The following is a 26,084-nucleotide window of genomic DNA, read 5'->3' on the forward strand; positions in this document are numbered from 1 at the left end:
TATATGTAGACACTGACATGTCACACACTGACATGTATATATGTATACTCTGACAGGTATATATGTATACACTGACAGATATATATGTATACACTGACAGGTATATATGTATACACTGACATGTATATATGTATACAATGACATGTATATATGTATACACTGACAGGTATATATGTATACACTGACAGGTATATATGTACACACTGACAGGTATATTATGTAAACACTGACAGGTATATATGTAGACACTGACATGTATATATGTATACACTGACATGTATATATATATACACTGATAGGTATATATGTAGACACTGACATGTATATATGTACACGCTGACAGGTATATATATATACACTGATAGGTATATATGTAGACACTGACATGTACATATGTAGACACTGACATGTATATATATACCGGTACTTATAATAAAGTTGTTGTTATCTCCCCGTACTGAAACGGCCCGTGTGCGTGCGTTCGTATTAGTTTGGACACTGGTCACCCGCACATTTTATTATTTGTAGGGTGGGCCGGCCAGTTACTATGGCAGTAATGTACAAGAAATGTCAGCCCTGGTCGAGTATCAGTAATTATGGCTATTGAAATGAGTGGATGAATTACTTGTAAAGTTGTATGAATGGATTCCAGATTGGTTATAACTAGTATACTGTCTTATGTCGTGGACGAGGTCAAAATACTGCATCACATTCATAATACATGCACAACTACACACAGCCACAAGTACGACTACAATGATTTTCTCAAACAGATAGTTGATGTAATACATAACAGGATATGGAAAACTTTAGATTTAATACCCTATCTACGGTGTATTTGGCTATTTTGTTTCATTCCATGTGAAATGGTATAGAGTATACTTGTATGGAGCAAAACAAAAAGGCCAAACGCACAGGTTAAAGTCGTATCGATAGTGATCCGATTTAGGCAACCTACACATATATACACAAATCGGGAATTTGTGTCATACTTAATTGATGATAACCAAGTACGTTTTATTTTCATCACAGTAACTCTACTGTGTTTTCATATAAACTACGGAGCAACCGGGGTTGAGTTGATCCTCTGGGACAGTGATTTGGGACGGTGATATGATTCACTATCGGGATGAGTTTCTAATACCAAACAATGCGAAAACAGCTGTACCTTCACTATTCACACGGGTCTAACTTCCTTTGGCACCTTAAATTTCTGACAATCTGTATAAATGTTTTCGAAACAGTAAAGGTGTCAAGCGATTAGACTTGAGTGCATCTTATTGTCTCTGGCTATCAAAAGAAAGGAAGAGGTGTTTTAACAGCTAATCGGATGAACAGCCAAGTTTTGTGAAGCTTATAATTCAGGAGAAGTGAGATTACTGTCTATGTAAATAATCAAACAGAACAGAAGGGCATTACGTTTTAATTTATGTGCAACGTCTCGGCTTCTTGTCTCTCCCAGAGGTCGTGTGATCTTGGAGGAATTATACTGACAGTATCCATGACTATGGAGGCGACGTATATATATATATATATATATATATATATATATATATATATATATATATATATATATATATATATATATATATATATATATATATATATATATATATATATATATATATATATATATATATATATATATATATATATATATATATATATATATATATGTAGGAAGTCAGTGGTAAGATTTGTCCGTAGTACAGTGCTCGATACGTCTGCACGCAGAGCGGAGTATATGTTGAGGGTAGAAGAAAATCAAGTCGGGTTTTTCGTCTCTACAAGCCTGTTTCGTGAGTAAATCACTCGTCAGGAGATGTTGATGTACATCAACATCTCCTGACGAGTGATTTACTCACGAAACAGGCTTGTAGAGACGAAAAACCCGACTTGATTTTCTTCTACCCTCAACATATATATATATATATATATATATATATATATATATATATATATATATATATATATATATATATATATATATATATATATATATATATATACACAAATCGGGAATTTGTTTCATACTTAATTGATGATAACCAAGTACGTTTTATTTTCATCACAGTAACTCTACTGTGTTTTCATATAAACTACGGAGCAACCGGTACGACTGTAGCGGTTTTACCGGTTACATCGTACCACAGACTCTCTGTGATAGAGGGACTGTGATCGTGGACATGCCGATCGTTCTGCAGTAAAGGCAGTAAGTGACATGAGGTCACCTCCCTCGTTGCCTCTAACCGCTCCCTACCAATAAAGGTGGGAATATTGATCATTGATTGATTCAAAGGAATGTCTGGCAATACGTCACAGAATGGAAACCTTTTCGGCCGAGTTCCATTTTTACCCCATAGCGATGTTTGGCCGTGTGTCGTATTGTATCGGAAGAACATTCGAGGTCTAGCAGATAGGCTACCAAGCTGGGTGTGATAAAAGATTCCCGCCACTTCTTTTACTTACTAGCTCAGTATGTAAGCAAATATTCAGAAACACCGTTAAGATAAACAACAGAATATTACTCATTCAAAACGAGAATATTTTAAAAGAAAAAACTATATACACTATTTCGTCGTTGGGTGCAATAAAATGAAAAATATGGGACATTCCACATCAGACTGTCTGTGGTTAATACGGTTTAACGGTTTCATCAAGTGAGGTTATAATCCAAATATCGTATTTCAGAATTTTGGGAACAGTCCCGGCATTCCGGACCATAGGCCAGGAATAAACTTGCAATTATATAACTGGGCAAACGTGATGTCAGCAGATTCATATGACAAGTAAAACGAGCAGTGTCAGAGATGACGTGATTTTATGGCGAGATTTCTAATTTTAGTTTTTGTGTATAAAATCCCAATGTATTCGAACAGAGGGACTGTGATTAGAATCATATAAAACAATAAGAATTAAACCATCTGGCAAACATTCGGGTATGTGATCCAGGCAAGCGGAAATCTTTTCTCAGTTGTAATTCACGAGTTTGGACCAAGTCAATCTCGTTACTTACGTGTGATAATACGGGTGTGTGAGTGCTGGAGGAGAGAGGCTGGAGCACATGACACAGTGATAGAGGGACTGTGATGTGTTTAATGATTCGTATAAGTACAAACTAATGAAGTATTCCTTATAACGGTCCAGTCATAGTTATGTAGTAATTACATTTACAACATGTAACATTTTCATTTGTAGTTTGACTCCTGCTTTGAACCTTTAATCGCGGTTGATAGAAAAGGCTTTTCAAGTAATCATGGTGGAATGTCCTATATCTTGAACATGGACGAAAAAGGCACAATTTGGAAATGTATATTTGACAAGGACAGAATGTAGAATGTAGAGTAATAATGTTTAATCTGTTCATGAATAAAACATGTTTCTGTCGAGTTCATGACCTGTTCCCTCCCGCCATGCATAACATTATGGAATCCAGCATGATAAAACAATGGATTGTGAACAGATAGGGTCATGGTGGATTCTCGAAGAATCCATTATGGATAACAGTGATGGATACCTCAACACTGGATATCAATGGACTCTCACTAGATTCTGCTAGATACCGCTAGAATCCAGCATGTTAGATACCACTGGATTCTGCTGGAAATGGAACATTTCACACAGTGATATGTATACACTGACAGGTATATTATGTATACATGCACTGACAGATATATATGTATACACTGACAGGTATATATGTATACACTGACAGGTATATATGTATACACTGACAGATATATATGTATACACTGACAGGTATATATGTATACACTGACAGGTATATACGTATACACTGACATATATGTATACACTGACAGGTATATATGTATACACTACCAGGTATATATGTATACACTGACATGTCACACACTGACATGTATATATGTACACACTGACATGTATATAATAATAATAATAATAATGTTGGTTTCTTATATAGCGCTTTCCCACACCGTGCTCAAAGCGCTTTACAATTATTACCCCTGGCTCGGATCAGAACAGCACAACGGCCCTTTAGTCTTCCACAACTCCCCGGGGAGCATACAATCCATTGCAGCCATTTTAAGCGCATAGGATTAAAGCCTTCACATTGCAACCTACATCCTACCAGGTCCCCAGTTATACAGCTGGGTTGACTGAGGCACAGTCGTGGTTCAAATCTTGCCCAAGGACTTTAGCCACTCAGAAACAAACAGTAGGCAGCGACGGGGCTCGAACCTGCAACCTGTAGATTCCAAGCCGGTCACGCTAACCATTCACCCATCATGACTCCATATATGTATACACTGACAGATATATAGGTATACACTGACATGTATATATGTATACACTGACAGATACATATGTATACACTGATAGGTATATATGGATACACTGACAGGTATATATGTATACACTAACAGGTATATATGTATACACTGACAGATACATATGTATACACTGACAGGTATATATGTATACACTGACAGATATATATGTATACACTGACACTATATATGTATACACTGACAGATATATATGTATACACTGACAGGAATATATGTATACATTGACACGTATATATGTATACACTGACATGTATATATGCATACACTGACATGTATATATGTAGACACTGACATGTATATATGTAGACACTGACAGGTATATATGTATACACTGAGAGATATAATTAGGTAATATACACTGACATGTATATATGTATACACTGACAGATACATATGTATACACTGATAGGTATATATGTATACACTGACATGTATATATGTAGACACTGACATGTATATATGTATACACTGAGAGATATAATTAGGTATACACTGACATGTATATATGTATACACTGACAGATACATAATTATGTATACACTGATAGGTATATATGTATACACTGACAGGTATATATGTATACACTGACAGGTATATATGTATACACTGACAGGTATATATGTATACACTGACATGTATATATGTATACACTGACTGGTATATATGTATACACTGACACTATATATGTATACACTGACAGGTATATATGTATAGACTGACATGTATATATGTCTCCACTGACAGGTATATATGTATATACTGACAGATATATATGTATACACTGACACTATATATGTATACACAGACAGATATATATGTATACACTGACAGGTATATATGTATACACTGACAGGTATATATGTATACACTGACAGGTATATATGTATACACTGACAGGTATATATGTATACACTGACATGTATATATGTATACACTGACTGGTATATATGTATACACTGACACTATATATGTATACACTGACATGTATATATGTATACACTGACAGGTATATATGTATAAACTGACAGATATATATGTATACACTGACACTATATATGTATACACTGACAGATATATATGTATACACTGACAGGTATATATGTATACATTGACACGTATATATGTATACACTGACATGTATATATGTATACACTGACAGGTATATATGTATACACTGACAGGTATATATGTACACACTGACAGGTATATATATATATATACACTGACAGATATATATGTATACACTGACAGGTATAAATGTAAACACTGACATGTATATATGTAGACACTGACATCTATATATGTAGACACTGACATGTATATATGTAGACACTGACAGGTATATATGTATACACTGACATGTACATATGTAGACACTGACATGTACCGGTATATATGTAGACACTGACATGTATAAATGTACACACTGACAGGTATATATGTATACACTGATAGGTATATATGTATACACTGATAGGTATATATGTATACACTGACAGGTATGTATGTATACACTGACATGTACATGTATATATGTATACACTGACAGATACATATGTATACAATGACAGGTATATTATGTATACACTGACAGATATATATGTATACACTTGACAGGTATATATGTATACACTGACAGGTATATATGTAAACACTGACAGATATATATGTATACACTGACAGGTATATATGTATACACTGACAGGTATATACGTATACACTGACATATATGTATACACTGACAGGTATATATGTATACACTACCAGGTATATATGTATACACTGACAGGTATATATGTATACACTGACATGTATATATGTATACACTGACAGGTATATATGTATACACTGACAGATATATAAGTGTACACTGACACTATATATGTATACACTGACAGATATATATGTATACACTGACAGGTATATATGTATACATTGACACGTATATATATATACACTGACATGTATATATGTATACACTGACAGGTATATATGTATACACTGACAGGTATATATGTATACACTGACAGGTATATATGTACACACTGACAGGTATATATATATACACTGACAGATATATATGTATACACTGACAGGTATATATGTAAACACTGACATGTATATATGTAGACACTGACATCTATATATGTAGACACTGACATGTATATATGGAGACACTGACAGGTATATATGTATACACTGACATGTATATATGTATACACTGACAGGTATATATGTAGACACTGACATGTATATATGTATACACTGACATGTATAAATGTACACACTGTTAGGTATATAAGATAAGATAAGATAACACTTTATTTTAGCCGTTTAGAAAATTTTACATTTCTAATTTGGTATTTAAACAAAATAAAGTTAATAATGATCTATGGAATATAAATATTAAAATATATAGTAGTTCTAGTGTGTGTCTATTGACTACATGTATCATCCAGGTATATGTAGAGAGCGGTTATAATATCCTTATGTTTTGATTGTAGTATATATCTAAATTGCTCTCCTCTATCTAAGTTTATAAAGTTTGAGTTGAGGGTAGTGATAATACTAAACATTTTTTCTCTTTGTTTTGTATATAATTTACAATGAATTAGATGATGTCTTTCATCTTCTATTTCTTTACAATGTGTACATAGTCTGTCTTCTACTGGTGTTTTTGGTTTTGTATATCTACCCTTCTCAATGGCAAGTTGATGGCAACTTAATCTAAATTTGGCTATTGTTTTGATATGTATATATGTATACTCTGACAGATATATATGTATACACTGACAGGTATATATGTATACACTAACAGGTATATAAGTATACACTGACATATATGTATACACTGACATGTATACAAAAATGTTTTTGTATACACTGACAGGTATATATGTATACACTGACAGATATATATGTATACACTGACAGGTATATATGTATACATTGACACGTATATATGACTTGTATACACTGACAGGTATATATGTATACACTGACAGGTATATATATATACGAGGTATGTAACAGTACCTTAAATGGGTATCTGCGACTTAGTAGTGCGCCTCGTACAAACTCAAAAATGATGTCTGCGCCTGGTCGTACAACGTATCTCCGACTGGTCGTACAACGTATCTCCGATCGGTCATACAACACGAGTGCGATTGGTCGCATAGCGTGTTTGCGATTCGCTGCAAAGCTTAAAACCGGACGTTATAGGACAGGACCTCTCGAATCATTTCATTTAGTACTTCGAGAGTTAATAAAACAAGTTCTATCCGATCACCACGTCCGAAGTTTCGATGGCATCATTTATTGAACGTTACAAATCCAAGCAGAAGACAACAGCAACAGCTATGCTGAAATCACTAGCAACAAAAAGGAAGGCGGTAGTGAAGAGTGACTGCGATAAAGACGTCCCTCAGAAGAGGAAACAACCAAAGTAAGTCATTTGTTTTTCTTGAAACTGTGAAAACAAGAAGTTGGGAGTTGGGCAATATGGGAACTTGACGACTCGAATGAGCACATTTTATTTACCATGCACGTACGTCACTCAGCATGCTCAGGTACCATACCGTACGGACTTGCAACATGAATATTGAAAGTAAAAAGGACGGCTAATGAACCCACAGAGTTATATGTTTCATGCAGAAACAGTCAACGATTTACTCAAACTGGAATTCTGTCCTTTTCCTGTGTACACGCCACCCTGTGAACATGCATTTGCTATCAGTGTTTTCATGCCTGCCGTGACGAAAAATTCAAATGGCGTACTGACGCCATGTTTTTAAATCGCGACCAGGTCTATTTCAGTGAAGGGTATGTCCGACTTTGGCTGGAGGGGCGAGGGGCGAAACGGTTTCAAAATTTTTGTCGTACAATTTTGACATTTGCGTCGAAATAACTTCCCATACGGAACCTTGTACAAGAGAAATTAATAATTAGCGTCGTTATCACGATATATAGCGATTGAAATGTTCCATAGGCGCTACACACGTGTAGGGGTATATGGCCATCACAGTAAATCGTTAGCCTCGCATGTTGACCTGTCAGCTGTCGATGTCATGTGTCCGGTGTGTACGTACGTGACATGCTACGTAACAGTAGTCATAGTAACTGTTCAAAATTATATAAGAAATTTGCTACAAACTAGCAATTTGGTGAAGCTTGTCTACGTCTTGTGCAGGCAGACCATGCAAAGCTAACATGGATGATTGTCCCAAAGTAAACCGAACGTCTTGTGTCTGTTGAATTCACAGGGATGCAAAGCATATAGGCGTGAGCACGGTCACTTGTACTCATATCCCATTTCAGAATGATTTTATTTAGAGTCTCTGATGATCATAATGAAAGTAAAGACTCTATCAATTTGCATGATTTGCGGTATTCTGAAAATATGTATGTTGACGTGATAATGGTCTCTACACATTATGATTTATAATTACTTACATCAAGGAAGTTTTTGGGATATAAACATTGATAGCAATTATTTAGAAAAGAAATTTTCTTGATATTTTAGTTTTTCTTTTTACAGATTTTTACTTGATGTTTCTAAAAAGGTGTTGTATTATTTGGCAATAGGTTGTTACCTTATTAGTTTCAATGTTATCACACATGCATTGACTGGCATGGATTTATTGTTGAAGATATGGTTTACTGGGAGCAGCCTACAAGTCTTCTAAGCGTTACTTATGTATTTGGAAAATGTACTATAGTGAGAACAGTTTGTAGTAAAATCTTTGCAAGTTCAATTCTGCAATCAAAAATAAAAAAAGATCATAAAGTAGAAACAGTTCTGTGTTATTTAACTCCTGTATTCTAATGATATAATTATATTTAAACTTTCAGGATTGTCAGTTCTGAAGTTGATATTATTGTCACTCCTGAAGACGAATATCTTAGACAACTGCATGTTAGTCAGAGATTTTGGAAATTATCCTCTGGAAATGTGTATGTGGTCTCAGATTGTGATGCATCATCTGGAGTCCTCAAGAAAGACCAATACCATTTGATAGAAAGAAAGTTAGTCTTTCACTGTGCCAATGGAAATGTGCATGTACTGACTTGTGAGTGTGAGGATGGTTTTATCCAGTACCAAAGGTTGAAGAATACCAACAGACAAGTGCAGGAAGACTCCAACAATTTCATGTCAATTGAGAAGAGGAACTACTGTATTCATGCACATGGTATTGATAGACTTTTCCCCTTTCCACAAGGGGATTCTCCAGTCAATGGTAAGAATCACTGTGATCACCAAACATGATATCTCATTCATAAATCTCTCCACTCTGTAAGACATTCTTTCTGAATCAATTATTGGAGGGTAATGTTAAAGTTTCAGCAGATTTTCTTGATAATTAATTCCTTGGTTACTTGACATGTAATTCCAGATAACAAAGTAATCAATGTTATTATAATAACTCTGAGATGAAATAGGCAGGTCCAATATCTGCACATTATCCTAATAGTTTTCTCTGTATTTATTTTCAGACAATTCGATTGTCACAGTTGAACACCTACAAGATTCTCCTCTCTTGGCTGCTATTACCATGGAAGAGGTTCATCTGGTGCATTTGAAGTCTACATCACATGGAAAAAAACTTGCCTGTACTACTTGTACGTATGGGACAAAGGATTGTAACTATGTTAAAGTCTATAGAAGTTGGTTAGACCAGAGAGGAGAAGCAACACCTGAAACTGAGATAGAGAATCCAAGAACAAGTCAATTCAAGTATATGTCGTACAACAAAATACCATACCCTCTTACTGGTGAACTAAAATATGTTTCTCATTCCGTCAATACCCAGTCCTGTAGAACCCTTCCATGTGTGCAAGCATGGCTGCCAGTGGAATGACAGTGACCCAGTTATGAATGGATGGTTTGTTGGTGAAGCAGTCATTTACAAAGAGAACAGTACCACCACAGATGTTTATGTTGAAGGAGTACAAGAAAAAATCAAAGGTGACTGACTATTATCAAAACTTAATATAATTTTAAAACATTCTCTGTCAACATATAACTCCATATTTTGTGCTTACTAAAGTTACCAATGTTTATATTCCAGCATTGTGACTTAATCTATCTAAATTCAGTTATCATGAAGTGTTACAGTGACAATTGTATGTTTTTAAATTTCAATTTTTAAGATGACATATCATTAACATTAACCTCTGATTTTCTTTTATTTGTTTAGTATGTTATAGACCAAGCATTGGATCCTGTAGTTGCCAGTTATTCTATGACGGTGAAGAGGATTTATTGTTCAACTTGAACAATCATGACATGGTTCACTATGGATTACTATTCAGCTATTTGCATCTAATGGTTGAAAGCAGGAACCCCCTTGCAGCATTTCATAGGTATGTGCTTATGGTATTCTGTCCCATTTGTGTCTGGATAACATTCTAAAATCAAATTTTTGCTTATATTTAAATATTTAACGAAAACAAAAAGAAATAGAGAACATGTTTTATAATTAATACATAAAACCTCTTTTCAATATCGAATGCTGAAGAAAATACCTAAACTGATGTTGTTTTAATCTTTCTTGTATAACTTACAGGGCTTATATACAGAAGCTTGAAACACTATCAACCACCATGCATTTACCCCTTCACAAACTTCGTCTAGCCTGGAATGGATTTGCTCGACAATTAGACATTGATTACAATACAGCGTTCCTATGTGACCTGTGCGGAACAAGTCCAGAAATTGTCATTTGTGATGGTACTGGTATAGGTCTTCAAAAGCAAGTATTGCAACACTGTAGCCAGGATGATGATGATGTCAGTCATCTCCCACCAATCACCGGAACCAGACACACAGATAGAGTGTTCATTCCCAGTCTACAAGCTAGAAAACTACTCTTGCAGTTTGCAGGAATCAACCCAGATCATAAAAAGAACAGAAACATTCCACCAGTTCCACTCACTACTCAACAGTATATACAGCTTCTACAATTACTCAGAAAATATGACCACTTGTCACCTTTGGTAGATGTTTTAGAACGTATAACTGGTAATGGAAATCAGCTGCTTTCACAGACCATCTACCAAAGTTTTCTTCAGGACCTAGCTCGTAACTCGCCCACCTGTTCACTTCTCCAAAGTAATGATGAAAGAAAAGTGAGACAAATTATCAAAGAGATTGTTATTAAAGGACTGGATATATTTCAAAGCCAACACCGTGAAAAGCTACATGTACTGAAACAGGAAGCACCGATCTTCTCTAACTTCATTGAAGGTGTATTTAGTGAAGGTAAATTGCCTCTGGATATTCGACGGCTCCTGCAAGAAGTTCTCAGAAGATGTAAGATAGCTGAATCATCCATTAACCACCAGTATCTCCTACCTAGACAGACTAATCCATTGAGCTTTTTCCCAAATCTGCCTCAATTACATGGGTAAGTCTATTGTTTTGAGATAAATTTGTGGTCACATTTCTCATGTACTTGTAGTAAAACTAGCGTTAAAAAGAGTAAAGTTAATTTCTATGTACTTGTAGTAAAACTAGCGTTAAAAAGAGTAAAGTTAATTTCTATGTACTTGTAGTAAAACTAGCGTTAAAAAGAGTAAAGTTAATTTCTATGTACTTGTAGTAAAACTAGCGTTAAAAAGAGTAAAGTTAATTTCTATGTACTTGTAGTAAAACTAGCGTTAAAAAGAGTAATAAAAGTTAATTTCTATGTACTTGTAGTAAAACTAGCGTTAAAAAGAGTAAAGTTAATTTCTATGTACTTGTAGTAAAACTAGCGTTAAAAAGAGTAAAGTTAATTTCTATGTACTTGTAGTAAAACTAGCGTTAAAAAGAGTAAAGTTAATTTCTATGTACTTGTGAGAACTTTAACTTTAATCTGACACTTCATTGTCTTTTTTTATTCTTTCTACATAGATGTTCATCAGGTTACAATATGAAAACGTACAAGACGAACATAGAGATAAGCAACCTGAACAGCCAGATCTGCGAGCAAACAAATGCCACCATATCCAGGATTAAGTCACAGCTTGCATACATGCTCCTTGATAATTTTGTTTTCCATGCAGCACTCTTTCTTGCAGTCACAAACAACAAGAAGAAAGCAACTTAGTACTAGTATACAACAATGCATGTAGCTAGATAGCTAATTAATCACTGAACTTTCTTTCCAAGAAATTATTATTGCATGTATTTTACTGACGGCTCCTGTAATTAGTCATAAACATGCTTGATAATCTATTTTAATCAGAAAATGTATATTTATATACATGAGTTAACAGTAGTAAATCCCTTTGACATGGAGAATTTCACTTTACACCAAGAAATTGATAGTAAATTGTTACATAAATTTGACTGTTTTGTTGATGTGAGCAATTCCCTTGATTTTGACTTTGAAGTTGAGTCTGACTGCTTGTGTGAAGTTCTCTTGTTGAAAAGATGGTGGTAGTGAAAGCTTGTCAATTATTGTTGATAAGTATATTGAAATTGCAGGTAACCCCCCCATACACACTTAACAAAACAAAGTATATGCAGTACTCAGTGACAAAAAACTCTGATACACACAAACACATTCACAGCAAAAGATGACAAAATATCAGTGGTATTCACGGTGTCAAAATCAAATTTTATTAATAAAGAGACTGGTTATTCTGAACATTATGACTTAATTAACAACATTACATCACATCAATATTATTAAATGAAGAAACAATACAGTAAATTTGAAGAAATAAAATAAATTACAAAACTGAAAAACCTATCTTCTGTGCACTCGTTTTCTAGCCTGCAGTGAGTTTGTTTTTTCTACTGCCTTCCACGTACGTTTCACAGGACGAGTACTTCTCCGAACAGTTGTAATTGGTTGATGCTGTGCTGGTGCTTCTTGGTCAATAGAACTGCTAGTTGAGATCGATAAACTTTCATCCGTCATAATTAAACTTGGTTGCAAACTTGAATGGAGAAGGGGTGATGTGTCAAAACCTAGGATAGCTAGAATAAAGAAACAATAAACTTCAATTAATGACAGTGTTGGAATGAAAAAATACACCATTGAAATATTTAGAACTACAGTATTTGGAAAGCTGATAATGGTTTGGTTATTGTAAGACCAGGAATAACGCCATCAATAAATTTGTCGAAATAGTAAGTTTTTATGTACATGTATACAATATACTGTTGATTTTGAAATATTCAAAAATAGATCGAAGACATACCTAATTGAGATTCATCCAGCGTTGTCCCATACTCTAGGATATTTTGAAACACATCTGGAAAATCGTCTTCAATTGTTTGGTGTATTTGCTGTGAGTGCGGTGATTGCTCTGTGGTGAGTGGTGTGGTGAGTGGTGGTGTGAGTGGCGGTGTGTGTTGTGGTTGCTCCTCTGTGTTGAGTGTGAGTGGTTGTATACGTTGTGGCTGTGCTCTGAATCGTTCTCCTTCTGTGTTGTGTATTGGTTCCATGGTGTTGTGTATGTCTGGCATTGTGACTTCCGACTCCCCTGTAAAATAAAGGTAGAAACAAATTAATAAATATCTATAAACATGGACTTGAAATATAACCCATTGTTTCACTTGAACATCAACTAGCCCTATTAGGGTGTGTTGGGAATAATTAGCCTAGCAACTCGATCAAATATTTTGTCAGTCACCTTAGTGTCGGAAAATCGGAAGGAAAAAAATTACTAATGTTTCGCAAGAGCCTAGCCTTAGTCAAGGCCTTGTAACTAACTATACATAAATTGTGGGGGTAAAAGATATGAAAAAAAATGCCCATAATAATGTGAAAAAAAACCCAGCGACTTGTACCAGTCTAGACTTGAACTTGTATCATATAAATTGTTTGTTAACCTACCTGTTAACTCTGTTAATCCATGATGTTCGTAGCAGGCTCTTGCAGCAGATTTCAGCATTTTTGTCCAAGTACCTGGAGACAACTTGGGTCCTTTACTTGGGTTGCAGTACGGAATGGTTTGTGGCCACCACACTGGGATATGGTTTTCATTACCCCAGTACGGTTTTAGTCTCTTTTCAGACACCTTCACCAGTTCAGGTACAAGGGTTTTAAGTACTGAATATGATAATTGAGATAGTTTGCCTTCCGCTGTTTCTCTTAGGTCTGGTAGCTCGTTCTCAGTAGCAGTAGTTGGACTAGTTGTAGATGGATGAGGAGTAACACTGCTGACACTTGTTTCTTGGTAGGTTTCCATGAGAGTTGCTATACTGCTGGTTATCGACTTCTCAAGGACATCACTACCATGGACAAGAAACTTTCGACTTTTCGTTATTTTATCATAATATGTGGTAATGACGCATGCTTCTAGGGTTGTCTTCTTCATGTATGTGTCGGAACTCTTCTTCAGCTGCTTCCAGTTGTTCAATTGCGTTTTCGTTAAGTTTGGCATGATGTTGCTTCGACTTTCGTTTCGGCAGTGTGGTGTAATTTTGAAAAACTTGTGTCATTTTATATCTTTTTCACAATGGATTATTTTTGTGTTAAAACCACAACGAATCATCATCTACATTCAATTTACATCATTATATTACGTTAGCATTGGTGCTAATAGTGGGTGATTATAAACTTTCAGTGTAGATTTTCGCCGACCCCTTTGGCTGAGGCCGGTCCCTACGAGCAACTGACTACCATTGTTCCGAAGGTGTCAATTTTAGTCAATTAGGTGTAACGGTCTTATTGTTATTTGAGCTAAAAAGGTGGAACGGTAATGCCTACATACATCAAAGTCTTATCTGAACAAATGAAACAATTTGACTCTCCTTGATTGCCCAGTTACACGAATGACGAAAGGGTAATCCCCCCCCCCCCCCCCCCCCCCCATTGTTCGTTTATGGTGCCGGTGATGCAGAGCGTTCGGACATCGCTACTTGCATTCATGTTAGAAATAAAATGATAATAGCAATTCGTGGTAACAATTTCAAATTGCATCAAAAATCATTGCTGAAATGTAATATTTAGAAAAAAATTGGCAGTCATCGATCGCTGTGATCGTACATTTGATGCGACACGACGAAGTGCCTGCACGGCAACTCATTAGCTTTATTATTACGATTGTTGTTTTTGTTTCATTCAGTGCTTTCGTGATTGTCTCGAAGGCTAGAACTATCACATTTTTTTTATAATCGTAGTGTGATCGTAGTCCACGAAACTTCCCATCTCCGTAATAATACATCCATGTACTCATGTACTGGCACGTAATAAGAAGCCACACCAATTTTTGTATATTGTTTGTACATTCGTACTTGACCATGTTGACAGATTCGGCCACCCTTTAGCCTAGACAATGCGTTACGCTTGATTTTTGAATGATGAAAGCCGACAATGAGTTGAGTTGCAAAGTCGCTGAAAGTTTTATAACTACGAGTCGGTGCATGGTGTCAACTGCCCTAATTGTTTAAAATACCATAGACTCTGGCGGAGTTTTTGGAAGGCATGGATGTATTGTCTCACTATATAACACATCGATGATGAAACAAGCGGTAAAGAGCTACAGATTTGTTAAATTGTTACAATGTACAATTGTTTCACAGACCACAAAGAATCAAATGTCGGTGCCGACGTCCTTCATACGATTGTCGCAGCATTGCGTTGCCTATCGACAAAGTTCAGAGGGAGCTTACCGACACCGTGTACACGGGACCACAACTCCGAAGTGCGGAATGAAAGTGACCCCTCCCGGGGCCCCCACCTCCCGTTAGTACGTCGATTAACGCATGTGTACATCGATGGCATGTTTCGCATACCACACTCTCACCGAGACAAGGGTCTATTGAATGATTGCAGTAATAAACTGTTAGCACGAGGGAAAATAATGACGTCATTTTTTACCTAACACAGATATCGATAAAGAACCATGTGGGTTGTAAATCCATGACATTTTCGAACTCATCGAATTTAGAACGACATGATGTGACGCATGACATATTTATAGAGTGGTACATGGTGATTCGGAAGAAAGAACACGCTTGATTTTTTTTACACGGCTTCAACTATCGCATGCAATCGCATTCTTTATCAAATTGAAATATCGTAGTATGATTATAGTCTAGTAAACATTCACGCACGCAAAACAGGGTATTTGGGTATTTGGAAATGACGGACGTCGGAAAGCAAAGACCAATCGCACTCGTGTTGTATGACCGATCGGAGATACGTTGTACGACCAGTCGGATATACGTTGTACGACCAGGCGCAGACATCATTTTTGAGTTTGTACGAGGCGCACTTCCAAGTCACAGATACCCTTTTGGAGTACTATTATATACCTGTATATACACTGACAGATATATATGTATACACTGACAGGTATATATGTAAACACTAACATGTATATATGTAGACACTGACATCTATATATGTAGACACTGACATCTATATATGGAGACACTGACAGGTATATATGTATACACTGACATGTATATATGTATACACTGACAGGTATATATGTAGACACTGACATGTATATATGTATACACTGACATGTATATATGTAGACACTGACATGTATATATGTAGACACTGACATGTATAAATGTACACACTGACAGGTATATATGTACACACTGACATCTATATATGTAGACACTGACATCTATATATGTAGACACTGACATGTATATATGGAGACACTGACAGGTATATATGGAGACACTGACATGTATATATGTATACACTGACAGGTATATATGTAGACACTGACATGTATATATGTAGACACTGACATGTATAAATGTACACACTGATAGGTATATATGTATACACTGATAGGTATGTATGTATACACTGACATGTACATGTATATATGTATACACTGACAGGTATATTATGTATACACTGACAGATATATATGTATACACTGACAGGTATATATGTATACACTGACAGATATATATGTATACACTGACACTATATATGTATACACTGACAGGTATATATGTATACATTGACACGTATATATGTATACACTGACATGTATATATGTATACACTGACAGGTATATATGTATACACTGACAGGTATATATGTATACACTGACAGGTATATATGTACACACTGACAGGTATATATATATACACTGACAGATATATATGTATACACTGACAGGTATATATGTAAACACTAACATGTATATATGTAGACACTGACATCTATATATGTAGACACTGACATCTATATATGTAGACACTGACATGTATATATGGAGACACTGACAGGTATATATGTATACACTGACATGTATATATGTAGACACTGACATGTATATATGTAGACACTGACATGTATAAATGTACACACTGACAGGTATATATGTATACACTGACATGTATATATGTATACACTGACAGGTATATATGTAGACACTGACATGTATATATGTAGACACTGACAGGTATATATGTATACACTGACATGTATATATGTAGACACTGACATGTATAAATGTACACACTGACAGGTATATATGTAGACACTGACATGTATATATGTATACACTGACAGGTATATATGTAGACACTGTCATGTATATATGGAGACACTGACAGGTATATATGTATACACTGACATGTATATATGTAGACACTGACATGTATAAATGTACACACTGACAGGTATATATGTATACACTGACAGGTATATATATAGCCACTGACATGTATATATGTAGACACTGACATGTATATATGTAGACACTGACATCTATATATGTAGACACTGACATCTATATATGGAGACACTGACAGGTATATATGTATACACTGACATGTATATATGTATACACTGACAGGTATATATGTAGACACTGACATGTATATATGTATACACTGACATGTATATATGTAGACACTGACATGTATATATGTAGACACTGACATGTATAAATGTACACACTGACAGGTATATATGTACACACTGACATCTATATATGTAGACACTGACATCTATATATGTAGACACTGACATGTATATATGGAGACACTGACAGGTATATATGGAGACACTGACATGTATATATGTATACACTGACAGGTATATATGTAGACACTGACATGTATATATGTAGACACTGACATGTATAAATGTACACACTGATAGGTATATATGTATACACTGATAGGTATGTATGTATACACTGACATGTACATGTATATATGTATACACTGACAGGTATATTATGTATACACTGACAGATATATATGTATACACTGACAGGTATATATGTATACACTGACAGATATATATGTATACACTGACACTATATATGTATACACTGACAGGTATATATGTATACATTGACACGTATATATGTATACACTGACATGTATATATGTATACACTGACAGGTATATATGTATACACTGACAGGTATATATGTATACACTGACAGGTATATATGTACACACTGACAGGTATATATATATACACTGACAGATATATATGTATACACTGACAGGTATATATGTAAACACTAACATGTATATATGTAGACACTGACATGTATATATGGAGACACTGACATGTATATATGTATACACTGACATGTATATATGTAGACACTGACATGTATATATGTAGACACTGACATGTATAAATGTACACACTGACAGGTATATATGTACACACTGACATCTATATATGTAGACACTGACATCTATATATGTAGACACTGACATGTATATATGGAGACACTGACAGGTATATATGGAGACACTGACATGTATATATGTATACACTGACAGGTATATATGTAGACACTGACATGTATATATGTAGACACTGACATGTATAAATGTACACACTGATAGGTATATATGTATACACTGATAGGTATGTATGTATACACTGACATGTACATGTATATATGTATACACTGACAGGTATATTATGTATACACTGACAGATATATATGTATACACTGACAGGTATATATGTATACACTGACAGATATATATGTATACACTGACACTATATATGTATACACTGACAGGTATATATGTATATATTGACACGTATATATGTATACACTGACATGTATATATGTATACACTGACAGGTATATATGTATACACTGACAGGTATATATGTATACACTGACAGGTATATATGTACACACTGACAGGTATATATATATACACTGACAGATATATATGTATACACTGACAGGTATATATGTAAACACTAACATGTATATATGTAGACACTGACATGTATATATGGAGACACTGACAGGTATATATGTATACACTGACATGTATATATGTAGACACTGACATGTATAAATGTACACACTGACAGGTATATATGTATACACTGACATGTATATATGTATACACTGACAGGTATATATGTAGACACTGACATGTATATATGTAGACACTGACAGGTATATATGTATACACTGACATGTATATATGTAGACACTGACATGTATAAATGTACACATTGACAGGTATATATGTACACACTGACATGTATATATGTATACACTGACAGGTATATATGTAGACACTGTCATGTATATATGGAGACACTGACAGGTATATATGTATACACTGACATGTATATATGTAGACACTGACATGTATAAATGTACACACTGACAGGTATATATGTATACACTGACAGGTATATATATAGACACTGACATGTATATATGTAGACACTGACATGTATAAATGTACACACTGACAGGTATATATGTACACACTGACAGGTATATATGTATACACTCCTGACAGGTATATATGTATACACTGACAGGTATATATGTAGACACTGACATGTATATATGTAGACACTGACAGGTATTATAGCATCTGATTCATTTGATATCTTCTTGAGGACACTCAACCATGTTTTGATACATTACATGTATAACGCAGATATCACTTTTGTTAAACATTCAAGTTACACAAAATATATGATACAGCTTTTTCCATTTACTTGTATTTTAAGATCAATACCTGCACTTATTATTTAAGAATCAAATGTCTAATACATATGTTATGTGCAGATTGAAACAAGTGGAAATCAAAGATGACATGCACTATTAAAATAAGACTTGCTATTAAATTTGAAATTGAAGCTGATAATTAAAGATATATGGTGTGAAGGAACTACCTAAGATATCAATGATCACATGCAATGGCATTACAATATATCTTAAGTCAATAAACTTTAAATTCATTTATTCCTAAGAAATAACATAATTAGGTTTGCTACGTTTGACTAACAATACTACTTTCACATCTAAATACACATGATCAGATCATCTGCAATGTATCATCTAGACACCCCAAGAAACATAAAATATTGTCTTATTTTTGACAGTTTACCAGAAATATTTTTTGGGGGCCAAATGTTTGTCAATGATTATTTTATATTCAATACATCTATCTTTGTAAAAATCCAAATCAAATTTCAAACATATTATTGAAAGTCCCTGTAACATTTGGTGGAATGACATTATTAATTTATATACAATAACAAAGAATTTATGTATGATAACATTTACAAAATAAGATTACACTTGGATAATTTGTAGCATCTAAAATCAGATCAATCTCAAAAGGCAGAACATATTTAGTTCACTGGTAAAAACAGTAATGACTGGAATAAATTTAGAAGTTCAGATAGGTACATGGATCTAAAAATATTCATTAGGTAATGTAATGTAATTGTCTGTCACTTTACAAGTTACAGTTTCTAAAGTTGCAGAGTTTCATGCATTCAAGCAGTGTTGCAGTATTGTTATTTATATAAAATTTACCTTATTGTTGGGAGTGTTGACATCTACCCCAGCTGTTATTAGACTTTCCACCACAGTTCCATAATTATTGAAGGATGCAAGATACACGGCGGTTTCATCACTCTAGAGAGAGAGAGAGAGAGAGAGAGAGAGAGAGAGAGAGAGAGAGAGAGAGAGAGAGAGAGGGGGGGGGAATATACACAAAATGGTTAATGATGTATGCAGACTCGTTCCATTCTGACAACTGAACGAGAAGTGTGTAAAGAAATTGTCAACATACAGAAATTTCAAGGACTAAATTACTGTATAATAATGTCAATTTGTACAATTGAGATGTGGGTTTCTTAGTAACAACATATAATATATTTATCATAGTTCAATCACTCAGCATAAAATAATATAATTTCAAGATGTACATACTACATTGTATGAATCAAATTTACCTGAAGCACAGGTACAGGTATGCCTATGTTATCAAAATTATATGATTTTTTTCAAATGGTCTTCGATCAATGTAGAAGTGACAATCTAAATGCTATGATTCTTCATTATTTTACTCCATAGATCTGAATACCTAAAAGTACATACAGTGTACTGTATGTATACTTTAGGAAATCAAACGTCAAAGAGGAAAACTGTCTTAACCACGGAATGGATAAAGGAGACCACTTCAACCTTCAAATTGTTAATGCCAGCTGTCATTGGTTGTAATATGATGTCTTGTTAGGATAAACACAATACCTACATGTAATTACTATGGCTAAAACCAATTAGGTTAAAACAGCTTTCCTGACTGTAGACAATTTAGATAACCTGTAAGACCTAATTCACCTTGTATTTGAATGTCCATTAAAGTACAATGCTGTGAGTACCTTATCAATATTCAGCATAAAGTATGCCTAAAGATGTATAAACTCAGCTTGTGTCCCTTTAAAGACAGCTTTGATGAAAATGAACAAGTCTTTGTAGAAGATACAGACCCCCCCCCCCCCCCACCTAAATACACTATTTCTATGTGACTGAATGGAGACATGATTTAACAGAAATCAGTGGCAACAAATAAATACTACAAAGTGTCTCATACTGCAGGAAATCGCTGAATTTCAGCAATTGTACTTGAAGATTCAGGTCAAGGCTAAATGTCAATGCCTGAAAAGTTAAACTTGGCAATATGTGGGTAGGCACTTGAATGTAGTCTCTATGTTAATTTTTTAATATCTGGAATTATGTGGTAAATCATGATTGTTCACAAGAAATATGGCTGACCGAGTAAAAAGTAAAAAGTAAAAAGTTATATGAGCACCAAAAATAATGCATTGTGTATGTTTATCTTCTGCATTATCTATAAACATGATGTACAAGAAATTAGCCACACATAATTGATACAAATTTAAAGTGTCTGCAAAATGCAACTAATTGCTTAATTTTGTTGGTCTATCCTGTAGATCAAGGTACAGGTTAAAGGTCGCTGTCATACAAGAAAATGTGTAACTATGTGATTGCATATTTGTATATGGAGTTAGACACTTGTATGGAGTCTCTATGTATTAGTTTTTGAGTTCTGTAGTAATATACATTGCTATAGATACGGGTGCTATTCCACAAAAGTGATATGAGCACCAAAAATAATGCTTATGTATATAAGTTCATTTCTTCATTATTATGTGTAAACATGATTTAAAAGAAAAAATTGGCTAATTTGTAAATACTACAATGTGTTTGTGACAGGCAGAAGTTGACTTGAAGGTCACAGTCAAGGTCGGCGTCTCCAAAGATAGCATGCATCTGATAATATGGGGTAGACACTTGAATGGAGTGTCTATTTATGTATTACACTTTTTGAGTTACACAGTAAATATTGATTTTTAACCCTTTGAACCCTAAGCTCCCCAGCGTAACGTGACGTATACCCTGAGCTCCCCAGGGTAACTGTTCCGAAATATCATATTCTTTCTGAAATCATATTTGTCTGCCCGTATATATTTTTTTAGGTGTAAACATGAATAAATGATAAATAAATGATAAAAACTGACTGTCCAACCTACAGGGGAGGGAAAAATGTTCTCCTTTGAGCTCCAGTATGTCAACTTCCATTGCCACACCCCCTGCCACGCCCACCTCCCCTACTACGACCCCCTCCCTCTGCCACACCCTCTGCCAACAGGTGCTAGGTCTAAATTATCATCGTCTGAAACATTTGAAGTAGCTGAATCAACGTGGCAGAAATTGCCGTTTACACTAGAATGCTCACTTGATAAATCACTATCATGGCCATAATTGTTACCGTGCACATTTTCCTCATCCGAACTCAACACATCTTGCAGCACTTGATCATTTGTAATACATCTACGAGGCATTTTTGAAGAGCGAGGTCCGATAAAGTAATACACAGTGACGTTAACAATGGCGGCACTGTACGTCATCACTATGTTTGGATGCCAAACACATGTAGTAACGGGCTGTTTGATTGGCTGTTATATTGCTAGGCGATACGGCCGGTATACCGGCCTTTCGGATATAAAGTCAACCTCCAATAGGCCGGTATACCGGCCTTTAGGGTTCAAAGGGTTAACTACAAATATGGCTGCCATTCACTCAAATTTGCATGTATCAAAAAAGTGACGTGCATTTGTCCATACAATATGTCACCTTTGTGTCAGGTTTGAAAGAAATGTGATATTGCATGTCTGAGAAATGACATATTACGGACAAAGGGACGGACACACCCATTGTAATAGTCACCCTTTCGGGGGACTAGAAATCAGGACTCATTTGAAAGCATATTGCTGAAGAGATTTTCCTAAAAACCTCAGAGGATCTCTTAATACAATAACATTGACCACAGTATGAAAAGACTATAATGTTCATGGGTGGGAATGACTTGAATGTGTGATTGATATTGCCTTATATGATAAATCCATGAATAATAATGGTGTCAAATGAAGACAGATCAGTGCCAACAATTTTTTTATGCAGTCCCAGATGACCTTTACATTACAAGTGAAAGACCATAAGATGATGAACGGGTAATAGTTGGAATATTTTCCATGGTTTAACAATAAAAATTTACTAATATATATTGTCCCAAACCAATTTTTTTGTCAGGCATCTCAGAAAATACAGACTTGTTGAGCTTTCTTCACAATTTGTTCAAAGGACTCAGTATTTGTACACATTAACAAAGTGTGCTGACATTTTTTTTATTTCAAAATGACGATTTTTTTTGTATGCAGATCCATAATTTGATTCTGAAGCTATGAGGTTAAATGGACATCCTTAATACATTGTAAAAATTGGATTTCTGATTTGGGTAAGTTACAAATGGTCTCACAACATTCAGTACAGAAATTGATGTACGTGGTCACTACATCTGTGTTTTCATTTACTGAAATATTCCAGTCAGTGAATTCAAAATAAGCCTATAAACAGTTCACAGAATATGCAGACCAGCACTGAACTATTCCAGTTATGGAGTTTGTGCACTTGAGTTTTTATTAGTATACTGGCATAAACAAGCCTGTAGTCAACAAACATATCCACCCCAAATATCAAGTTATTCTGTCTAACTTCTTTTGAATCCATTCTTTCCAAATACATTACTACATGTACTTACTTGACTTGTTTAGGTATTGACATGATAACCACACTTAACTTTATTACAATTGGATGGATGATTGAGATTCAGAAGTATATATGTGGGCAACTCAAATCTCCAATCTGCTAAGTAGTTTTGGAAATAAATTGTTTTCATCAAAACCACATATTCTTAGCCCTAATTTGTCACGTCATGAAAATGCTTAATCTACACGTACACACCCCTAACACAGTTCCAACCACATTTCAGACTAATCTGGCTAGCACTTTTAGAGTTAAAGTTTTTGACCAAAAATCACATTTTTGGCAAAGAACGCACATCTGTGATGCATCTCTTTCATTTGAACAATTTTCCATACAATAGTAATATTCCCATCAAATAAGTAGGCAATTGGTCTGGTGTTTTTTTCTTTTACACACACACACACACACACACACACACACACACACACACACACACTTCACCATGCCTACATCACTACTGAACCTCCTTACACATTAAACTGCCTCCTTTTCCCAATCCCTTGCAATATGAATTAACTAAATTAAATCAAATCTAACCTGAAATCTTTACACATCAAACTGTCTCCTTTTTCCACTGCCTTGCAATGAGAATTAACTAGTCAAATCTAACCTTCTATTGCTGCTTCCTGTTGTAAACTTAAGCAATAAACCACCCCCTGGGGATGGTATACCAAGAGGTTTTGACCAGTGAACGAAATATATGCACGAGCGATAGCGAGTGCATATATTGAGTTCACTGGTCAAAACCGAGTGGTATACCATCCCCAGGGGGTGGTTTATCGCTATTATATTATACTAGTATATTGAAAATATCAGAAACAAGATAAGAACTAACGTTTTCTCGTTTCATATGCGCCTCTGTGACTAATTTGCATAACAATAACGCTGCTTTCAAGACAGCTGATTTTGGCCTCAACGTGGACGTTGTGCAGCGACTGGATTTATTTTATCTGCTCGTCGTTTCTAGGGACAATCTGTACATTGATCGACTCATTAAAAGTGCACAGTGATGAATAAACAACCTGTTTGACTCAAAGTATAAACTTGAAGTGGTTTATTGAATACAGAGTGCATCGATCGTTCCTGGCCGAATTCGCGACTCGGTGAAGTGATAGACAGGTTGATATTTACAATGAATTTATATTACTGGAAGTTACGTCAGTAGATTTTCGGGTTTGAGGATTTCCCTCTCGGATTGATGACTAATACTCTAGGACAGGATCCCAGACAAATTTCTATTTAGATTAATGGTAAGTCGGCCAATGTAAGCTCTTTCACTTGCTTCATTTTTATGACAGGACAGGACAGCTCACCAATGTTTCCACTCCAGCCGCGCCGAGGCTAGGATCTAGGACCTATCTCGTGCATGCCTTGACCTTAGTATATGTAGTAGGCGAT

At 35.1% G+C, this 26,084-nt stretch overlaps 1 protein-coding gene across 1 annotated transcript in view; it reads right to left on the minus strand.

Annotated features, from left to right (window-relative positions):
- Positions 1 to 14,481: 14,481 nt before the first annotated feature.
- The window catches only part of LOC144433050 (uncharacterized), a 52,154-nt gene continuing 40,551 nt past the window's right edge, over positions 14,482 to 26,084 (minus strand). The window contains exons 16-17 of the mRNA XM_078121362.1: positions 21,090 to 21,191; positions 14,482 to 14,724 (exon numbers count right to left, since the gene is read on the minus strand). Of these exons, the coding sequence (XP_077977488.1) occupies positions 14,599 to 14,724; positions 21,090 to 21,191 (228 nt within the window). The 3' untranslated portion in view covers positions 14,482 to 14,598. The remainder of the gene's footprint in view (positions 14,725 to 21,089; positions 21,192 to 26,084) is intronic.

The sequence above is a fragment of the Glandiceps talaboti genome, chromosome 3 (assembly GCF_964340395.1).
Source record: "Glandiceps talaboti chromosome 3, keGlaTala1.1, whole genome shotgun sequence".
Lineage (NCBI taxonomy): Eukaryota > Metazoa > Hemichordata > Enteropneusta > Spengelidae > Glandiceps > Glandiceps talaboti.